The sequence below is a fragment of the Callorhinchus milii genome, unplaced genomic scaffold (assembly GCF_018977255.1).
Source record: "Callorhinchus milii isolate IMCB2004 unplaced genomic scaffold, IMCB_Cmil_1.0 Scaffold4, whole genome shotgun sequence".
In the NCBI taxonomy this organism is placed as follows: Eukaryota; Metazoa; Chordata; class Chondrichthyes; order Chimaeriformes; family Callorhinchidae; genus Callorhinchus; species Callorhinchus milii.
Window position 1 is genome coordinate 47,884,428 of NW_024704745.1, and position 20,122 is coordinate 47,904,549.

A 20,122-nucleotide genomic window follows, 5' to 3' on the forward strand; every position below is an offset into this window, starting at 1 on the left:
AAGAAACACCTACATTACCTGAATTATTAAATAGCATTCACATACTAACAATATTACAAATTCTCAAGTACAATATCTGATATTTACCGATACAAAGTCAAGTTAGAAATATAAAGTCAGTCAGGTGATTACTTTTAAGTTAGGGTGCAGCACGATTAAAGCATTTATGGTATAAACAATTCCTAAATTCAATTAACCCTCATGAGTCTTCCAATTAAAGATAACACCACAAAATATTTTTATACAGAAGATTTATTCAACAAAAGATCATAGATTTCAAGTTGAGCGATTCAGAGGTACATAGTGTAAAACAGGCAAAGGACCACCCGACCGATCAAAAATAAACAAAATATACAAGACACAGTATTCAAATGACAAATCAGTTAAAAAAGGACCCAATACATTTATTAATGAAGAACAAATCCATGTAAAATATTCATTCACAATAATAGTGAATATTTAAGCTATCCCTCAAAGATTAGAAACTCTGTCATCCCCCCCAATTGCTGTAAATATTATTTACATTTCACCATGCAACTAAAATAAAATCTTAAAATAGACAGTAGTCTGAGCCAGAATCACTAAAATAGGCCAAAAATGTTTTTCAACCAGACCCCCTTCAAGGTGTAGCAAGATATTTGTTTGCTAATGTATTAAATATATACTTGTGCAAGCATGGATGAAGAAAAAATGTATTCTACTTCTTCCTTATCGAGTCCATAGACTCCTTGCCCCTTCTATTACTTTATTTTACTCTTTAGCTTCTTATTCTTTTTCTTACAATTTACAGAAAGATTTATTTTGAAATCATGGGTGAGAGTAAGATCCAAATTAAGAATATTCTTTCTAGATGAAAATTTATCTAATAAATTTAACTTACAAAAGCACGCTACAAGGTAGGATTAAGAATTTTCTATGCAACTGAAGACCATTGTCATCATGGACAGCTAGCAAGAGCTGGAAGTCAATGCTACGAGCACCAAAGTTTTGTACAAACATCTACAAATTAGAACACTGCGAAGTGATGAGAGATGTCAAAATGTGATAAGCCTTAAGTACCAAAATAAATTCAGTCAGGTAATGAGAAACCAGATTTTATGGCTTTATTGCAATGAGTTTTGCAGCCTTTAATATACTGGTATTTTGAGTATTATTTCAAGTAGAAGACATATGCTGGTATTTACACATTTATTATTATGTCACCTGGATCTTTCTGAACAACTGTGCCAACAGAAATATATAATGAAAGAAAGTGCAATATATAAACAAAGAGGCAATAGAAACTAAACACATACCCCCCACCCCCCACCAAGCAAAATCGATTTTAACATAAAAGGTAAATTGGTAAATCTTCTAAACAAAATATGTTCAATCATTCCAATTGGTTTGTACCCATATGCTGTAAATTACAGCAGTAGTGTCAGTGTTTTGTAGGCGAGTTCTCATTTACTAGATTCTTTCATGTGCAGGTAGCAAAATAATTCCAAAGGCTTCACTTGATGCAGTGAATTGCAATGGAGAGCAAAAAAATTGAAATAGGCAGATTGAAGACAGATGTAGTTCAATGTAGTTAAGTGTGAGGTTGTACATTTTGAATACAAGATGGAGATGCATTCTAAATGGTAAAGCACAAGGTTAAGGAAAAGGGAAGCAAAAAGGCATTTAAGGAGCTAGAAACATAATTCAGAAGATATTTTGCTGGTGTAAACAGCCAAATGGTTTTAGCACAAGATGTATGCCACCTAAAAGGAACCAGTTATACAAAACATTAGTTAAACTTCATTTGAAGTAGTGTTCAGTTTGGGGCACTCCTTTTTTTTGTTTTTTTAGAAGGATACAGTATATGCTTTTGAAGGTCAAGTAATAATTTTCAGAATGATAGATACCCTGTATGAAACGGGTATTAGCTATGATGAAAGGCTAGGTACAGCAAGGGTTATATTCCCTCAAGTTGACGAGATTTATGGTGAATAATGTTCTTTAAAATAAAGGAAAGTAGCATGGTAGTTACAGAATGACTATTGCCTATAGCAGGGAAATTCAAAACAAGAACATCATTTTAAAGTTGTAACTAAGCTGATTAAAAAGGGAATCCATAACACTCTCACACAAAAGTTGTGAGTCTAAAGAATGCACTGTCTTCCCCTGAAGTCCATTAATGCAAAATGAATTGAGATGTGTAAAAGAAATAGAAAGATAGATATAGATAGAAATTTAGAAGTGAACAGTACGGAGATAAAAGCAGAGAAATTGGTATTAAAGAGAAAGCAAATATCTGTCATGGAGTAATAAGTTGGAGAGGCTTGATGGACGAATTGGCCTACTCCCATTCCTATGTTATTAATTCAGTAAAAATAACTTTGTTTAAAACAAGTCCATTTCTCAAAAAACAGGATTCTCTTCTATTAATCCACCTTCACAACGCTGTATATCTTAGTCACAAACCAAAAACATGCAAAAAATCCAATTGTTCCTGCAAGAAAATAAGAGCTTTTATTAAAATACTAGTTTGCAGTGATCAGTAATACATTCTATACAGTAATAGTATAGGCACGGAAAGAAAAAGAAAAACATTCCTTTTAATTTCTTTATTCATTTCTCAGACCTACTTTTCTTACTAACCAGTAATTCAAGCTATGAAACACAAATGATATCATGACAATTTTTCAAGCTCTGCAAATCACTGATGTTTTACCAACTCATTGCCTATGATACCTTGTTACCAACCCAGCTGTGAATCAAAGAGATCTATCTTGCAGCTAGTGGCATTCTGCCTGCTGAGGCTAACCAATGACCTGGAATGCAACAGGAATATCGATGCCTACAGCAAGTGAACTACTGACATAACAGCAGGGCACCATCAGGAGGAATTGCAACACTGAATATTTTCTGATTCTGTCTTTCCCTTTTAGCTGAATAAACATATGTAGAGTATTTCTAACACTCGTTTTTGTACTGTTGATGCTTTAAGAGGAGAATTACAGATTTACCCTCACAGCCCTTATGTCCCCAAGCAGTATATACAACATACTCAGTTTTGAATAGAAAAGCTTCCCCATTTCTTCTGGAAGGCCAACATAGTTCAACAGTAGGTTAAATAAAGAGAGGTAAATCCTCCCCCCCGCCCCCACCCCACCACCCAATTTAAATGGACAGAAATTAATCTGAAATAAATTGGCCATTTTCCTGGTCTCATTTACCAAAAATGTTTCACGATTTTAGATACTATGTTCCTCAAGCCTGTGATATTTGCAATTAAATCAGAAGCTGCTAATAACTGCTTCATTGATTTAATGAATCCTGTAAGCAGGCAGTTGGAGGCTGGATGTGTGGAGAAACCATCTGCAGCCCAGCCCTTAAAGAAAGAAAAAGGAAAACTAAATCTAAACATTTATATGTTGACCCTCTGAACTAGAAATATATATATCAAATTTATGTAGATAGCATCATAATAAACTGATTTCAATTACACCATCAACTCCCAGCATACACTTGCCTAAGTTCTAATGCTAGAATTCAAGGTGTTAATGTGAAATTATTGCATTCCAACTGCTATAATCGGAAGGGAAGAACCAGTGTCATTAATATCACCCTACCCTAAGTTTTACACATTTCAGATGTTTTTCAGTCCCAAACAAGATGTTCTCCAAACTTAATATCTCTCCAGAATCATTGATAATTGAAAAATATTGTACAATAATTTGCATTTATTTAGCACTTTTCACACCAGGAGGATGTTACATGCACTGACTGGGAGCTCGAGGCTGTGGGGGAAGCTTGTGGGTTCAAGTCTTACACTGGGACGTGTGTTGAAGGTCTAGGTGATATTTTATGCAATGCAAGTTTTCTTTTGACTTACCCGTGAAAAGGAAGAAGATCAAGGCCATTATCATAGTGTATCCAAAGTACAAAATGGTGCTGGCAGTCCCAGTAATCTGGAGTTTGGTGAAGAAGTAATGCACTGCATAGATTGAGAAATATATTGCCGTAAATCCACTTGTTAGGAATGATCGCCACTGCCAATGGTAGTCCTGAAATGATAAAATAAATTAGGATGGAAACTGCACATAATTGCTTCATAGCCCTGCAATAATAATGTAATATCAAAGCTTTGTCTCTAACGCTCAATACATTACCCATTGAACTACTGACAGTACTCAAATGCAATTATTACCATCTCCCTTTGTAGATATTTTGTTTGGCTCACAAATGCAAAGTGGTCTGCCACTTCCTTATATTTTTAAATCACTAAATAACATAAGTATTTTGATTATTTATACTGCACTAAATTAAGCATCACCTTTCTTACACCTTTAGGTTAAGACAGATTTTATCCAACTTTCGTTAGTATTTGTTTTCCTCCTCCAGGCAATGCTGAAGGTTAAACCTACTAATCTATTTTTTTTAGTCAGCTGCTTTGGATACAATTGAATATATTTTTCCCAATGCAATCTCTCTTGATTTTAATAATGATGATAAATGCATCTCAGTAATCAATTGTTTTTGTATTGAGATCAGTCTCCATCCCACATTCATTAAAGCAAAATTGTGATTTGGGGAAATCATCCAAAAAAACACAAAGCCTGTTAGAAAGAACCCTGACTATCACCGACTCTGACTGAGAAGATGCTTTGGAAGTTGATGTTAGAAATACCAGAACAAGTCTCTATTTTTTAGAGCTCTTCCACCAATTGTGTCCTACAAAAAATATAAGATGCTGTATTTTTCGTAGGACACAAAGTTGATGGAATGTTTGGGTTATCCCATGAGGGAAGGAATTCAAAAGGCCTCAGATAATGTGGAAGTAGAAGTAAACATCCTTTCAGTTCCATATTGCCATACTCTTGAAGAATCCTGTGTGTTGGGGATGGGGAGGCAAGCAGGGCCTCTTGGCGTTGAGCTGGAATTAGCACAACTTTCATTGGAGTCATTTTGCTTCGTCTTAAATGTTGGGCAAATACATTTACTGAAATATACTTTAATTTCAAGAGAATGAGACGGGGCGAGGGGAAGAAATGTAGACATCAATATATTGAAAGACAAAAGAAGTTAACGTATGAAGAAGTATGACCCTTCATTCATTGGGGATTTTGATGAAGGGTCACAATCAATACCCATCTTTCACTTTCAGATTTATTTGCAATGGCAAGCTATGCAGTTTTAGACAATTAAACTACAGCAGTGCTCTAAAGCACACTCTGGTCTTGGCTCACTCATAACTTGGGTCAAATCTTGGCTCTTGCCGATCTGCACCTAATATTTTCTAATCAATTTGAAAAGTGCTTTTCTTTACACGAACGGTATTATATAAATGCAATATATTATTAACAGATTTCAAATGCCTGAGCATTTTCAAATTTGGCTTAATTCTTAAAGAATTCTAGCTAATTACTCCACAATATTCTTTGCCCAGGAATCACTCCAAAACAGATTTTCAGCTGATGTAACAAACAGACCTGTCAGCAAGCTACTATCGTAGATTGTCAGGAAGGCTTATGTACTTTTTTGCCTGCAGATCGGTTTCAGAAAATACAGTGGAGCTTATTTATAATTGAATCGCATGCTTAAAAAACACATTTCAAAAGAGGGTGTATGTACAGCACTATGCACATGTTGGTTCAGCACAAAACTTAACTCAGATGTAAGCAATGTAAATATCACAGGGATAAGTTTTAAACATTGATTTATTGTCACTGACAAGAAATGTATTTAGAAACAGACCTCTTGATGCTCAACCAGTCAGTAATGTGACAAATGAATTGCTCTCTCACACTCACACACACACACATATATATATCTTCTATATTCTGACTGAGAAGCTGCTTTGGATGTTGATGTTACAAATACTAGAACAAGTCTCTAATTTTTAGGGAGGATTCAGTGATGAATCTTCTATACTAATAAAATGACAATGTCTGTCTGCGCTTCAAGAAGGATCTCAATAACCGATTGGTGTAGAGACATGATTTATACCTCACTGGAAAGGCCTTGCAACTTGGAGTCACATGAGCATTTTTGTTTTCAGGTATCTCTTATCGTTCCTGAGTCATTTTCAGTTTTGCACAGAGCACGTACGTAGCCAAGCGGCAGGAACAAAATAAAGAACACAGACAAAGCTAAGCCGCGGCAACAACAAAATTTAATTTTAAAACGCCAAAGTCCTCCCGCCAGAGTCCTTATAATGTGTGTATATATTATTGATTCTTAACTTTTTTTTCACATACCCATGAAATATAAATCCAAGAAACATTAAACTTCAATTTGGTCAGATAAAAGGAGTTCTAAACCAAAATGTGTTTTTTAGAGCTTTGCTAATGTAAATGCAAATCCATAGACTGTCACCTTGTCATCGGAACATACCTCAGCACAAAGATGGAAATAGCAGAGGAGAATAGTTGCCTCAGAGCACGTGATCACCAGAATAATAAACACCAAGAACAGGAAACCAAACATGTAGTACATCTGGTGAGACCTGCAAATATGAAAATTAAGCTATTTTAAGTTACATAAAATACTTTTTCAGAAAATAAACTGTCCATGCAACTCAAGTAATGTGAGCTGTTCTACAGCTGCACAAAAAGGGTAGATTTCCCAAGACCAGCCTCTGAATCCTACATTAACTTTCCTAAAATGTTTAGAAAAGTTTCTAAAGTATGGTATCTCTTTACTCACTTGGTTCTACAACAGTTTGGTACATGACATTTATTGCAATTGCACTCTGTCTTTGTTTGCATTTATANTTTTTTTCTAAGAAGGCTCACCATATGCTATTCAGAATAAAGAACAGCTGAATAAAGATGCATCCAAAGGGCAGTATACCACCCATAACAATTCCAGGCAATGGCTTTGTGTAAAATGACTGTTCAGGGATCTGACGTGGGATTTGATTTATGCGAACAGGGTGTTCCATTACCTGTAAGGGGAATTGCATTTGATGATAGCATTAAATTACAAAGAACCAAGAGTGATACATTTTACTATTGACTTGAATTACAAACAAAGAACTAAACATGCGTATGTCTTACTGCCAGTTTAATAACGTAAAAGCAGCTAAGCATCATCAATTACAGCAATAGGAACTATAACAGGTTTCACACTTAACCTGGTCAATTTGTCCCGATCATTTTCTAAAAGGTACTTTTACTAAACTATTGCAAATTACTGTAAATAGAAAGCTGAGGGCTAAGAAAACCTCAGATAAATTTATTATTGCAGGTATATCACCATTCATTTACTGACTATATCACAACAATTACTGATGTACTGGAGGAACAATGGGGAAGAAAGAAATTCTTTCATATCCATAGATATACCTGTACTTGAACAAAATACATCCTGTTACTAAAAGTACCGATAATGAAAAAAAACTGCTCCCCCTCCAAATCTAATCTTATGCATCATTTATCAAAAGCAGTTGGCAAGATCATACTAAACAACAGTTTTTAATAGATTTACTAAGAAGTTGTTAAAGCATTAGACAGAACAAGGCCTTGTGGGTCGACTCTATTGAAGATTATAATTTTGAAAGGATAAATAGAAAGAAACTTACATGTTTCTTGAAGCCAAAGTAGGCACCAATAAAAGTAAGTGGCACTGAAATACCAAACCACATTGACAGGATAGCAACCAGTGTACCAAAAGGAATAGCTGCAGAAGATCCTTCTCCCCACAGAATTAGGTTCATGATGAAGAAATCGGCAAAAACAATCCTAGGGATAAACACACATATGAATGCCATCATTCGGTTATTTCTGCTGACAATGATAGTTACTTTGACAGCAAGGTGTCCATAATGTAAGAGGGAATCTTTTCAGCTTTCCAAAGCACTGTATTTGATATTCAAGTTTCTGAATGCAAATCCTTTTCAGCATTATCCGTACCTTGAGAGACCAACCTTGAAAGTTCTCATGTCAAAAGTAAATGGTTTAAAACGCCTCCATGATTTTTCCCCTACTCCCAAATTAAACAGTTTGCAAGCTACTTAAAAATTCAAAATTACCTCGACAGCCCAGCAAGTAAAAGCAAGTCATATAAATATTTTTTGTAGCAAGTCATACAGATCAGCAGCTTTCAGGTTCAAATCTTAGGCTGTGCTGAATTTGTTACTTTAGTCAGAACAGCAGGTGCCATGATACAATTAGCCTTAGTACCCTTGGGTTGCAAAAGGAAACATAACAAAAGATTCCTTCTCCTGATTGGGCTTGACTGTTCTTGTGATTAAATAGTCTGCTGACAACACGGTTTAGGTTTATGAACGATGGCTACCTGGACCAGTGATCAGCACCTGCAGAAACGTATTCCAGTACAGGAAAACTCACATAAATAGTATCAGTCGGGGCCATAACATTTAATATGACTTATGCGAAGTCCAAATTGAAGGCAAACTGTAGAAGTTATATAAAATCTGATTTAATCAATCTGCATTACGTATACGTTTTTAAATGCAGCCGGTAAATGCGATTGCGGAGATGGTTCAAGACTATGTCTCCCCGTGAGTCAATAAGTCTCGATCCGTCGCCGCATGCGAGCTTGCCGGCAAGCTTTGAAATCACAGGAATGAAGTTTTTCTGTCCAATGCGTTGACGGATCAAGACTAAGTTTCCTGTGATTCAATGTATCCGGCCAGTAAATGCGCAAGGATGTCATTTCCCCCAGATTCAATGCAGTCGGTAAATGCGGGAGTAATGGAGGATAGGGGAGTAACATTACGAGTTAGGAGGTGAATGATATAATATGACTTGTGCAACAAAATCTAAGTGGATTTGATAGAAAACTGAATGGGACTTAAGTGCATGTATGACTTAGGCAATTATACGATTTATAGATAAGACTTGTGAGTTTTACTGACCCAGAAAAAACAAAACAAATGCTTTCAGGAGAACAGGAGAGAAATTGGAAGAGAAACATTGGCAAGGTTTTCCTACATTAGTGTTTTACCTACAAGGTCAAAAATCAACAAAAAATAGTCAAATGATTGAATCGGTTTTAATGCAAGAATAATCTTAATTTTTTTGTAAATGGTCGGCACACTACAATATGCTTAACAATTTAATAGATACAAGGGAAGTTTAAAAAGTGCAGTCTCAGTCATCACTTTAAACTCAGGAATACAAAAAAATTCTCACCTCTTCATAAAAGTGGAATTTAAAAATTCTAAATAAGATCCACTTACACACTGCACTCAAAACAGTCAGGCATTCAAAACTGCGTAAAGTCTGCAATATGTTGGAGAATTCAAGTTTCTATAACTGCTAAGTGTTTTAGCAAAGAATCAGTGTCAGATCAATGTTGGTCTCCGTAATTATACGGACACTTCATTACTAACATATAAGTTTAAAATGAATGATTCACTTACCCTGGGCACAAAAAAGAAGTCAGGAGTACATTTGTTTTCCACTTCTCACCACCAAATGCTATTAGAACATAGAAATAAAATTGAGCACAATGGTTTTATAGCTTATGCTACAACTAAGGAGATTTTCTTTTAAAATATCAAGACAAACCATATGGAAAATATTTAATTTACAAACAATCTGTTCATTAAAATTTTATTTATTATTATTACATGCTTTATATTAAGTTTGCTTAGATTAAGAATGACCAAGCATTGGAAAAATGAACAAACTCACAACCACAAATAGTATTATTGAAAAACTTTGGAAAAAAAGTGCTTTTTCAATAGAAAATACTAAACAGGCAGCAAGCCTGCATTAGGATTTTATCTACACAGTCAAAAATCAACATGCATTTGACCAACGTGCTGTATTGCAATGAGACTTTGAGGTCACAATCCAATGCCTAATGAGCTTCCGAACTTAAGATGTATCCCCATCAGGAGGCCATACTTAAGACACTCAACATTATCTTTCAAAAGGGAAAGAAAAGTCATTTCCAGGCTATTTCTGCACACCAATCAGTCAATTTACACCAGCACTGGACAATTTACATTAGCATCAGATCACTTTGTGCTGGTGATCAGAGATACAGACATAGCAACCAAACCCCCAAATGAATTTTAACATTTAGATACGAGCATTCAATAATTATATCACACGGCACATTTTCTATCCAACAAATCTAATTAAATACTGATTTACTTCCGCTGAGTAAAAGCAGACTGTAGATATTTCATCAGAATTTAAAAGGTTATTCCAAAAGTAATTAAGTTGTTCAGTTGCCAAAGGGTGATGATAATTGAAACTAATGAACAGAACTCTTGTCAGTTTAAATATCTGTTACTTACATTTGTAAAATCTGGCAGCCACATAGCCTGCTGGGGTTCCAAGCAGCACCCACAAGACAACAGCACATGTCATCAAGGCCCCTCGGTTTGCAGGTGACAAAAATCCCAGGCATGCAAAAACTGAGGAATTAAAAATCTACATCCATTAATCACAGGATAATTGCATATATATATAGTATACATATTGTAGAATTAATTCCAGATTTTGATTCTACAGTAAAATGATGTTTTGGTTTCTGTATTTCGAATCACATTTAGAATTTTAATTTCCTGTTGGTATTACAAACTTTTCTGTCTTTTTACTTTAATTGCTGCTTTAATTTGCCATTCTGAGGGTGATGGTAACTGAATATTGAGAGGGTTTACTGCAAACGCAAAATGCTTTTTATTAAAAAACACATAAAAATATGGCTTATTGAAAGCTGAATGCTAATTATATCTTCAGTTTTAGGACAATTCAATCTTTCTAGACTTACCGTTTCAATCTTCAAAACAAATACAGTTTGATAGCTAACTTCACCAAATTGTTTACAAGGTTCCAGCATAATTGTTTAAAAAAAAATACAAGAACCAAGGAAATAAATCAACTTGTCAAGTTTTGTAAAACCACAATAAAACTTTTTTTCTCCCTCATCATCAAAGTGAGTCTTTAATTTATAGATGGATGAAAACAATGAATGGACAGTTACCAGCGTGCCAAGTTTGAAAGCACCAATCTCTGAGAAGTAGTCATTAATTATGTTTGGTTAAAATTTGATGAAGCATTGGTAATTTACTGAATTTTACCAGTTGGTATTCAGAGACAGATGGATGGGCAGTCATAACCATCTCACTGCTTTTGGTGATTGAGGGATTTAAAAATCAGAACATTTTATTTCAATGCTCCAGCCTCAAATTAGTCAAATTGATTTCAGTAATACCACACAACTAATCATGCATAAGATTCTTTCACACTGGTTTTACAATACTTAGAATAGCCATTATTCCACCATTTTAAAAAAAATCCAAGAATTCTAGACTTACACAGAGTAACAAAGGTCATGATAAGGATCTGAGCGCCAGAACCAAGGAAAACAGACAGTAGCATTCCTTTTCGTGGTGGTCTGAAGACATCTCCATGAACCAGCTTCCATCCAAATTCCTCCTGAGCTTCTTCCTTTATAAAGAATATTTAGGAGTACATCATCACCCAGCCAACATATTAAAAATGTTCAGACCCCTGAACAACAGACCTCCAGCACTGTATTGGAATGACATCTTAGACTATGTGATTCCAAGTACCGATGTGGGGCTTGAACCCACAACCTTCTGATTCAGAAGGCGAGTGCTACCACTACGCCAGAATAGTCTTGGTGCGCTCAACTCCGGTGAGGTCTGATGCCGAGCTAGAAAGAGTGGAAAGTTGACCAAAGGCATGGTCAAAGAGGATAGTCTTCAACACACTGTTAAGTATCCTTTCTAGTTAATGAAAATGAAACCGAGATTACAGATTCGTGAAACAAATCTTGGTCAGGTGCAATTTAACAGGAAGAAAATTAAAAATGTGAGACACACTTAAGACCCAATATTTTCTTGGAGATCCTAATTTCACAGGGTAGATTGCATACTAAGCATAAACTGTTCAGAAACAGTGAATGGCAATAGAAGGTTCAGCGTTAATTGTCAAGGAGTTTGGGGGCATCAAATTAAAGAAGAACATGTTTTTAAATAAATTATTATAAAATCTCTGCTTCTTTGGAGATCTATAGACAAACAGACATATGCTTTGAGTATAAAAGCCAATTGTTCAACCCACAAGCTCAGCTGTTATTCTAATACGATCTAGACTTATTTTGAGAACTATCTTTGAACTAAAGATAAAATGTGACATGCCTCCATAGCCAAATCTAAACTTCCTTTCTCTCCAGTTTATAGGCTAAGAGAAAAATCAGCAACTGAAGAACTAATATCCTGAGCTCAAATTTAGTTGGCTTTACATTACTATACAAGCTTCAATAAATCTAGATTTCTGTTGATCCTCAATCTGAGAACTGGATCAAATATCTTTCCAGCTGGTTTAATAAGATTAATTGATTTATTCGCCAATTAAAATCAAGCAACATTTTAAGTAATGCTTACAACCTTACAGTGGAAAGTATACCAGTTAAAGAGATAACATACTACTTTGTCCTTCCAACATGAAAGGCGCTATACAAATGTAATTTTGTAATGTACTTCATATGCATATTATTCTGAGAAGATTTCATATAAACAAGAATCAAGACACTTCCAATAAATGTCATTCAGAATCTGATATAACATGCCACCATAATTTCGAAACTGCCTGTACATTAAACAGTACATTTACTTTCATTTTTAGTTACATTGAGAAAATTACAATACCAAATGTTTTTTTAAAAAAACTAGAAATTTGCATGGTGTACTCAAAAATGTAAGCAGTCATTTTTTCTTCCTGTTTAATTTTAAAACCCACTTTCTTTTAAATTCAGTAACTGTTGAACATAAACACTGATATCATTGCACAATGTCAAAATAAGACTTACTGTTGAATCCATTTGGTTATATCTGGCAATGTCCTTATGCAAGGTTCGGAGCATGATCATAGCCACCATGCCAGATAGGAAAAGAACAATTACCAAGGAATTCATGATGCTAAAAAAAAGGGTTAAAATTATCAGTTGGAAATGTTAACAAGTTAGATATAGAGTATTTGCACAATATACCTCTAGCATGATATACAATACGTAAAACACTTGCACAGTAATAATGCAATAATAATCCTTACATTTACATAGTGCCTTTCACATCAGGAGGATGTCACAAAGCCTTCACAGGATATACAGGTATTTGTAAAGTGCAGTGACTGTATGATACACAATACATATTTATACAATACTACTAAAAATTCATTCCAACAGCACTTTAGCATGACCGAAATATTTAAGACTTTTCTTTCAGTGCAGACCACTGCTAAGTTTATTTTTTATATTGTTTGCTGCGTTTTTTTTAAATTATTCACCATTTTGAATGATGGTAAGGAATTCCAGCACTTAAAGGGTTGAATTTCATGTGAAAGACTAAGTTATACAGCTGGAAATATCAGCAAGAATAACTATTAAATATAGGATCAAACAATAGAAGATAAACTAATTGAAAAATCTTCTGGTTACGTTCAACTGTATATAAAAAAAAATCAGTAGCAGTTTAGCTTGCTGCTTTTGTTTGTTAAATGACAGAAACGCCAAATCAAATTCTCTGAGGTCACAAATGGAAAGCCTCTTTAATAAAATGACCTTTAAGCAATACTCTGAAAGACAGCCTTTTCAAGCACAGACAGCTCCAAATTGCCCTTTGAATATAAAAGGCCAACAGCCCAAAAGTATCAGTAGCACACAGTGCACAATGACTGTAAGCATCAGAGCCTATTTACAGAGGTCTGAATGTCATGTCAATCAGGTTTATATACATCTATTTCCTCTTTTCCTCATCCATACACCTGCTCCCAGAGATATGCTGCTCTATAACCCTCTTCGGAAGAGAGTGAGCCAGGCCATCAGTAACACAGCCACCCAATATTTTTTTTATGTATAAAAACTTACCATGGTGATGTACACATCCTCCTCACCATGTCTGGCAAACGTTGGTTATTTGGGGGTGAACTTTAGCAGTACAGAGGTTATGGGCTGGATGGCAGGAGGGTGGAGAGCAAGGCAGGGATGGCAGAGGGAGATGTATGGATTGCTTGAAGTGGGGTTGGGTGGAAGGAAAAGTAGTAAGGAAAATAAAAGAGAAAAATAATAATAGTGGGAAAACGGCTGCCGTCAACACTACTTGAGGTAACTTCCATGTCAGCACGACCAGGCTTCGCCTGAGTGTGTGCTGCATCTCTGTGACGCACGATGCCACAGGGCCACTGTGAGTCGGCGTAGCCACCAGATGTAACTGCGCAAAACTGCCATACATGTGTGATGAGTTTGTTTAGGTCATATCTCATCAACAAAAGGAGATTCCCGAAAACAAATATGCCTTTGACACTCCCAGAGTCAAAAACTTTCTGATGAGGTATAAATCATGTCTCTACATCAATCGGTTATTGAGATCTTGGCTGATACACACACAGACACACATATTTGGAGAATTTGAGGCATAGGCTGATTACGGCCAAGGCCTGGGAACTTCAGAGTGTGTGCAGAGTACTGCTGGAGATTAAGCGGCTAAAACTGAATATTTGGCCATTGAGAATATTGCTTGGCAAGCTTTCCACTGCTTGTTCAGCTAGGATCCCACTAGGGCTTTGTTAGGGCTTAGGCTTGCAAGGTTAACAGGAGCCGAGTGGGAAGAATCACTACACCCAGCGTTGCTGATATAACAGTTTAACAGCTTTAAAAGCATCCATTTGTAATCATAACTTTACTCCTATCAATTTGGTTCCCAGGATAACAGAATACACTCAAATCCAAAGACAACGTGTAACTATCCTACCAAATTCAAAATAGTGTGTCGTAGAGTTATTTGCAGCTCTACGTTATGAAGTGTAGAATATCTGATTTCCTATATTTTAACTTCCCACTAAAAAAAATTAAAAACTTGCTTACTCAAGCTCTAATCTTCCTTGCTTATCCACGTGCCACATGGCACTGTGCTGCATACTAGAAGATAATAATCATTATGACAGACCATTCAGTAACATGCATGCCCCTGGCACTGTACCAGCTATACGAAGATTGTTACGTTAAGAGAATCGCACAGAAAGCTTAACCTCTAATCCACTCCTGTAAACCTTCAGTTGCTCTTAATATAAATTGCTTCTGATAAATGTTGACAGCGCACAATAATTTTAAGTTATTTCAGAGCTTTAAACTACGCTAGATGGTCATTTGTAACATAAGATCAAGTAGTTATTGATCTCACACATTTCCACAGCCACAGTACAACGTTAAAGCTTCCATTATTAAAAACAACCAAGAATAAACAAATTTAGAATTAAAATTTCCTTACCTAAACCACTGAATGTTCGTGTGAGGCATGGATTCTAAAATGTAATCCCACCTTGATGCCCATTTAAAGTGTGATTCCTAAAAATGAATAGAAAATGTTACAAACTGTTAATCCTCTAAAGGCATACACACTGGGTATACATTAGATGCGCACAGTCAGTGAAGGCATACATGGCAACATCAAAGCCACGTATACTGCCCGAAACAATGAAAAATACATGTGTCTCGTAAGTCGAGGAAACAAAAGTGCCCGCATTTGTTGGTTGGGCTTGCATGTAATCCTCTCTATTGTTGAACACCTTTGTGACACTTATTCATGTGCAGACATCCTCTGCATTAAACACAAGTAGAGTTACCCGTCATTGGGTTAGAAAATGAAGAGAAAATTGGGATTTTTTCAAATAGTTGGGAGTCCTGTAAATTCAAATCCAAATATTTCCTGTGAAAATCTAGAGGTGAAGAGTGTAAAAATGATACTTACAATGTATTTAACAGAGTAGGTGTATAGAATACCAAGTTTTCCTTTAAATTCATTGGAAATATCCATAGAGCCTCCTGTGCAGTCAGGTTTATCGATGTTTGTGTGCTTAAAGCTGTTGAAATATATAGTCAAGGTGAAATAAAGATCTATTCAAAGCACTCCAAACATTAAGAATGGAAAACAATCCTTTTCTGCCTGACTTTAGTAATAATAATAATCCTTGCATTTGATATAGTTAGTGCCTGATTCAGAAGCAATAGTGCTACCAACTGAGCCACCCTGCCAAAGACTTTCAAGGAAGAATGTTAAAAGTTGTCTTTAAAAAATTCTGATAACTATATAAAATATATCATAATAGTGTTGGTATATGACAATTATATTCTCAGTTCTTGGGCATGTAACTCCATAACACCAAACTACTCACGTTTGAGTTCCAATTGTCAGGCTTTGTAAAACAGATTTCAATGCCAAAAGTATTTTTTGCAATTTTTTAATGAAAGTAGATTACTATGTGTGCAGTGTTAATCTTAGTGAAACAAGCGACATTTGAAGCACTGACAGTCCTGCTTAGCATCCACTGTCAGATCCCATAACTTAGCATGACAAAAGTGGAGCAAGAAAATTCAGGGCAATGATGCACAGACATAGCATCTTCTAATGACCACACTTCAGCTTCATATATCACTTGCCTTGAGTAAACACAGAAAAACTTAAATCAGTGGACTGAGTTGCAGAGAAGAGTGAAGAGTTTTACGTAACATCTACTTTTATAGTTTAAAAAATAAATTGAAGGAGAACACTTTGAAATTACATAAACCACCCACACTAGAAGGATTTGGAAATTATACATTCAAATTTGAATATATAGTTTAAATATAACTTAATATTATACACAGTGAATTTCAGATTTGGCAGAGGGACTTGAAATGAGAAATATTTAATCATGGGTAGGATGCAGAAATTTGAAAAAATAATATAATACGTTATAGATTAAGACAAAAGACATACCACAGCAATTTTATATCAACTTATTTTTGTAAAGATTCTAATACTCCAATCTAACAATTTTAAATCACATACCTTTTTGGCTCCAATTTAGCAGCCACAAGTCTTGCTCCAACCTCATTTCCTTCACTGTGGAAGTGTATTGTAATATCCACATGATTGAAGATGTAATAGGTGTCCTTCTGGTTGAAGGAAGACTACACAGTGGGAAGAAAACAAACCAAAGTAAAAGGATACAGTTCAGAGCTACGTTCTGCACCTAACAAGAATTACTGCATGAAAACAATACTACTTATTTTTGCTGAAAACAAATGGTGTGGTCTGTTCCTGTGAAGGAAGCGATTTAAACAAGAACAAATCCACAGTGTCAGCAGGTGTGCTTTCAGGAAACAAACTGCAAATTGAGTAGTTTCTGAACAGCAGTTTGCTAAGTGGTGCCGTAGAAAAGTACAGGAAATCTCAGAATTGACAGTTTTCACTTTTATTCATTATGCTTTTATTTTTTATGTTGCAAAATTTTGTCCCTTGAAGCTTGTCCCTTCCACACTTTCATTATGTCCCAGCTTGATTACGGTAACTCCCTGCTTGCCAAACTTCCTAACTATTCCCTTCACAAGGTGCAGATTATTAAAAACTCTGCAGCTCTTGTCTTCCCCCAACTTAGCTTGGTGAGCCAATCATCCCCATTCTTGCCCAGCTTCACTGACTCCCCATCCCCCAGAGGATTGAGCTCAAGATCCTTGTCCTCACCTTCAAAGCCCTCCAAAGTCCAGCTCCATCCCACCTCTGGACATTTTTAAACTTCATCAACCTGTCTGCTCCCTCCACTCTGCAAGCACTGGCCTGCTCCACATTTCCCACCCTGCCTTCTCAACTATTGGCAGTTGAGCCTTCAGCCTTTTTGCCCCCAAAATCTGGAACTCCATCCCGGAGCCCCTCCGCCTAGCCCCCTCTCTTGCCTCCTTCAAGGCCCATTTCAAGACGTTATTTTTCGACCGTGCCTTGAGTCATCTTCCCTCCTCCACCCACTTTGCCCGCCACCCCTCTCTGATCCCAACCTGCAGATCGAATGCAGACCCTTCACTGTCCAGTGCCTTGGGACATCCTCCCAACATTAAAAGCACTACATAAATGCAATTTGTCATTGTTGAAAATACTAACTCATGAAAAACCCCAAATGCTGAAGTAGTTTCACCAGTTAATAGCAATCAGGACCGAATACCCTATTGTATTTTCCCCCTCCGAAGATCAAAGCTCCAAAATTAATTGTAGCACCCCATATCCTGCCTTGGCTAAGATCATACAACTCAGTACAGACCAGGACTCAATCTTTACCAACTTTCGTAAGATGTAATGCGGGACTGTTTCCTTTACCCAATAGGACTTTGAGGGAGCCTTTTCATCATGTTTAACTACACAATTTTTGAAATGTTTCATTATAATAAAAGCAATTTTGATAATCCACTATGAAAAAAAACATTAATGCATTGAAAACTAACATTCAAACCACAAGAGATGAGATTTCTTTTGAAGCAACAGAAAAATATAAAAAGTATTTCCGTATATCACCATAGAACAGCAGTTGCACAAAAGGCATGCTCTGTAGACAAACATTGTGCCGACATCTTTTTAATATAAAGCTTCACAACTGATTTTGGCATAACAAAAGAAAATAAAGCTTCCGTTCATCTGCACTGCCATCTTCAAAACTGCCTTAACAAAAGTAAGGCTGCAGTTGAGAATTATATACTCTCTAAAACAGTTTGATCCACTGTACCCAGCAGGCAAGCTGATCAAAATACCTGAACCACAATCACTGAATGTTTTGTTCACACAATTGAAAGATGTAGGACTTTTGAGTGTTTCTACTTGCTGGTATGGGCGGGAGTGGGATTAGAATGAGGTAATCAGACTCAACAGAAGTAAGACAACAGGATTTGGCTCCTGTGGGTAGATGGTTATGTATTGAAATTGTATTGTAAGATTCGATCTATTTAATCTACAACCAAGCCCTTGCAGCTGAGGAAAGAAGGCTCCATGCCAATACCTTGCAGAGAGATGAACTTATATCTTGATGCTTAACCGCAAACAGGAGTACAACAACAACTTGCATTTATATAGCGCCCCCTCATGCAGGGTAGCATCCCAGAGTGCCTGACAGTGGCGGAGCACAATAGGGAAGGAAGCAGCAAGGCGGAGGAACAGAAAAAGCATGTTCCAGAGTTTTAGTGGCTGAAAGCGCGGCCACCGATGGTGGAACGGAGGGCACGAGTCAGTCTTGCGGATGCAGGAGGTTGTGCAGTAAGCAGATCGGAGAGGTAGGGAGGTGCCAGGGTATGAAGGGATTTGAAAACGAGTATGAGTATCTTGAAATTGATCCATTCGGCAATAGGGAGCCACTGGAGCCAGGCTAGAACTGGTCTAATGGGGCGTAGTGGCTGAAGCACAGCCAGCAATGGTGGAACGGAATGCATTTGAGAAGTCGAGTCGAGGGGTGATGAACACATGGACGAGTGTTTCGGCTGCATCTGGGGTAAGGTACGGTCGGAGGTGGGCAATGTGGCGGAGGTGGAGGAAGACAGTTCTGGTCAGGTACCAGATATGGGGAAGGAAGGACAGCTGTAGGACAAACCTGATGCCCAGCTTGCGCATCGGTTTGGTGAGTCTGAGGGTTAGGTGGGGGAGGTCAGAGCCACTGGACAGAAGACATTTATGGGAGCCAAGGAGTATGGCTTCGCTCTTGTCAACATTTAGTTGTAAGAAGTTTTTGCTCATCCAGGCCCTGATGTCTGCCAGATAACCCGACAGAACATCGGTGGACCTGGAGCCAGTTCAACTCCCAGGAGATCCAACTGCCAACTACCCCCCAACCCCCCACACCCCCTCAATCGGACAAGTGCGGGTTTGAGCCCTTATTAGGTCATTCTCACCATTAAGGCATCTCATTAACAAGCACAGAATAGGTCCTTTATTACAAGGTCCCACTGTACTTTAAAACAGCTATCAAACTTACACTAATGACACAAGCATCTTTTGGATGACCATCTTTTGTAACGTAACAACCAATAGGAAATCCAGGATTACAAAATTTCTGTCCATCTTCGACATCGTAGCACCACGTGACGGGCATATTGTCGATGATCCTGTAATTACAATGGGGTTTAGCACATGATGAAAAGAACAATTATACAATTATCCATTAAATATAAAACTAAAATTAATTTGACTTCTGATAAAATTACATTCTTCAGGACCCTTTTACAAGTAACCGTCATTCCTGCAATTAGCATATGCAGACTGAAAGTGGCATACTCGTTTTCCCCACCACCCACCTTAATAGGGTCTGGGTCGCTGGGGTTTAATGCACCAATCAGCAAGTCATTCCATTCAACATTA

The 20,122-nt window shown here is 36.8% G+C and overlaps 1 protein-coding gene across 1 annotated transcript in view; it reads right to left on the reverse strand.

Annotated features, from left to right (window-relative positions):
- Nucleotides 1–234: 234 nt before the first annotated feature.
- Nucleotides 235–20,122, reverse strand: part of tm9sf2 (transmembrane 9 superfamily member 2) — a 28,009-nt gene continuing 8,121 nt past the window's right edge. Inside the window, exons 5-17 of the mRNA XM_007906303.2 lie at nt 19,740–19,869; nt 16,802–16,923; nt 15,722–15,833; nt 15,242–15,318; nt 12,787–12,895; nt 11,267–11,399; nt 10,244–10,363; nt 9,356–9,413; nt 7,550–7,709; nt 6,762–6,913; nt 6,361–6,472; nt 3,860–4,031; nt 235–2,473 (exon numbers count right to left, since the gene is read on the reverse strand). Of these exons, the coding sequence (XP_007904494.2) occupies nt 2,406–2,473; nt 3,860–4,031; nt 6,361–6,472; nt 6,762–6,913; nt 7,550–7,709; nt 9,356–9,413; nt 10,244–10,363; nt 11,267–11,399; nt 12,787–12,895; nt 15,242–15,318; nt 15,722–15,833; nt 16,802–16,923; nt 19,740–19,869 (1,525 nt within the window). The 3' untranslated portion in view covers nt 235–2,405. The remainder of the gene's footprint in view (nt 2,474–3,859; nt 4,032–6,360; nt 6,473–6,761; nt 6,914–7,549; nt 7,710–9,355; nt 9,414–10,243; nt 10,364–11,266; nt 11,400–12,786; nt 12,896–15,241; nt 15,319–15,721; nt 15,834–16,801; nt 16,924–19,739; nt 19,870–20,122) is intronic.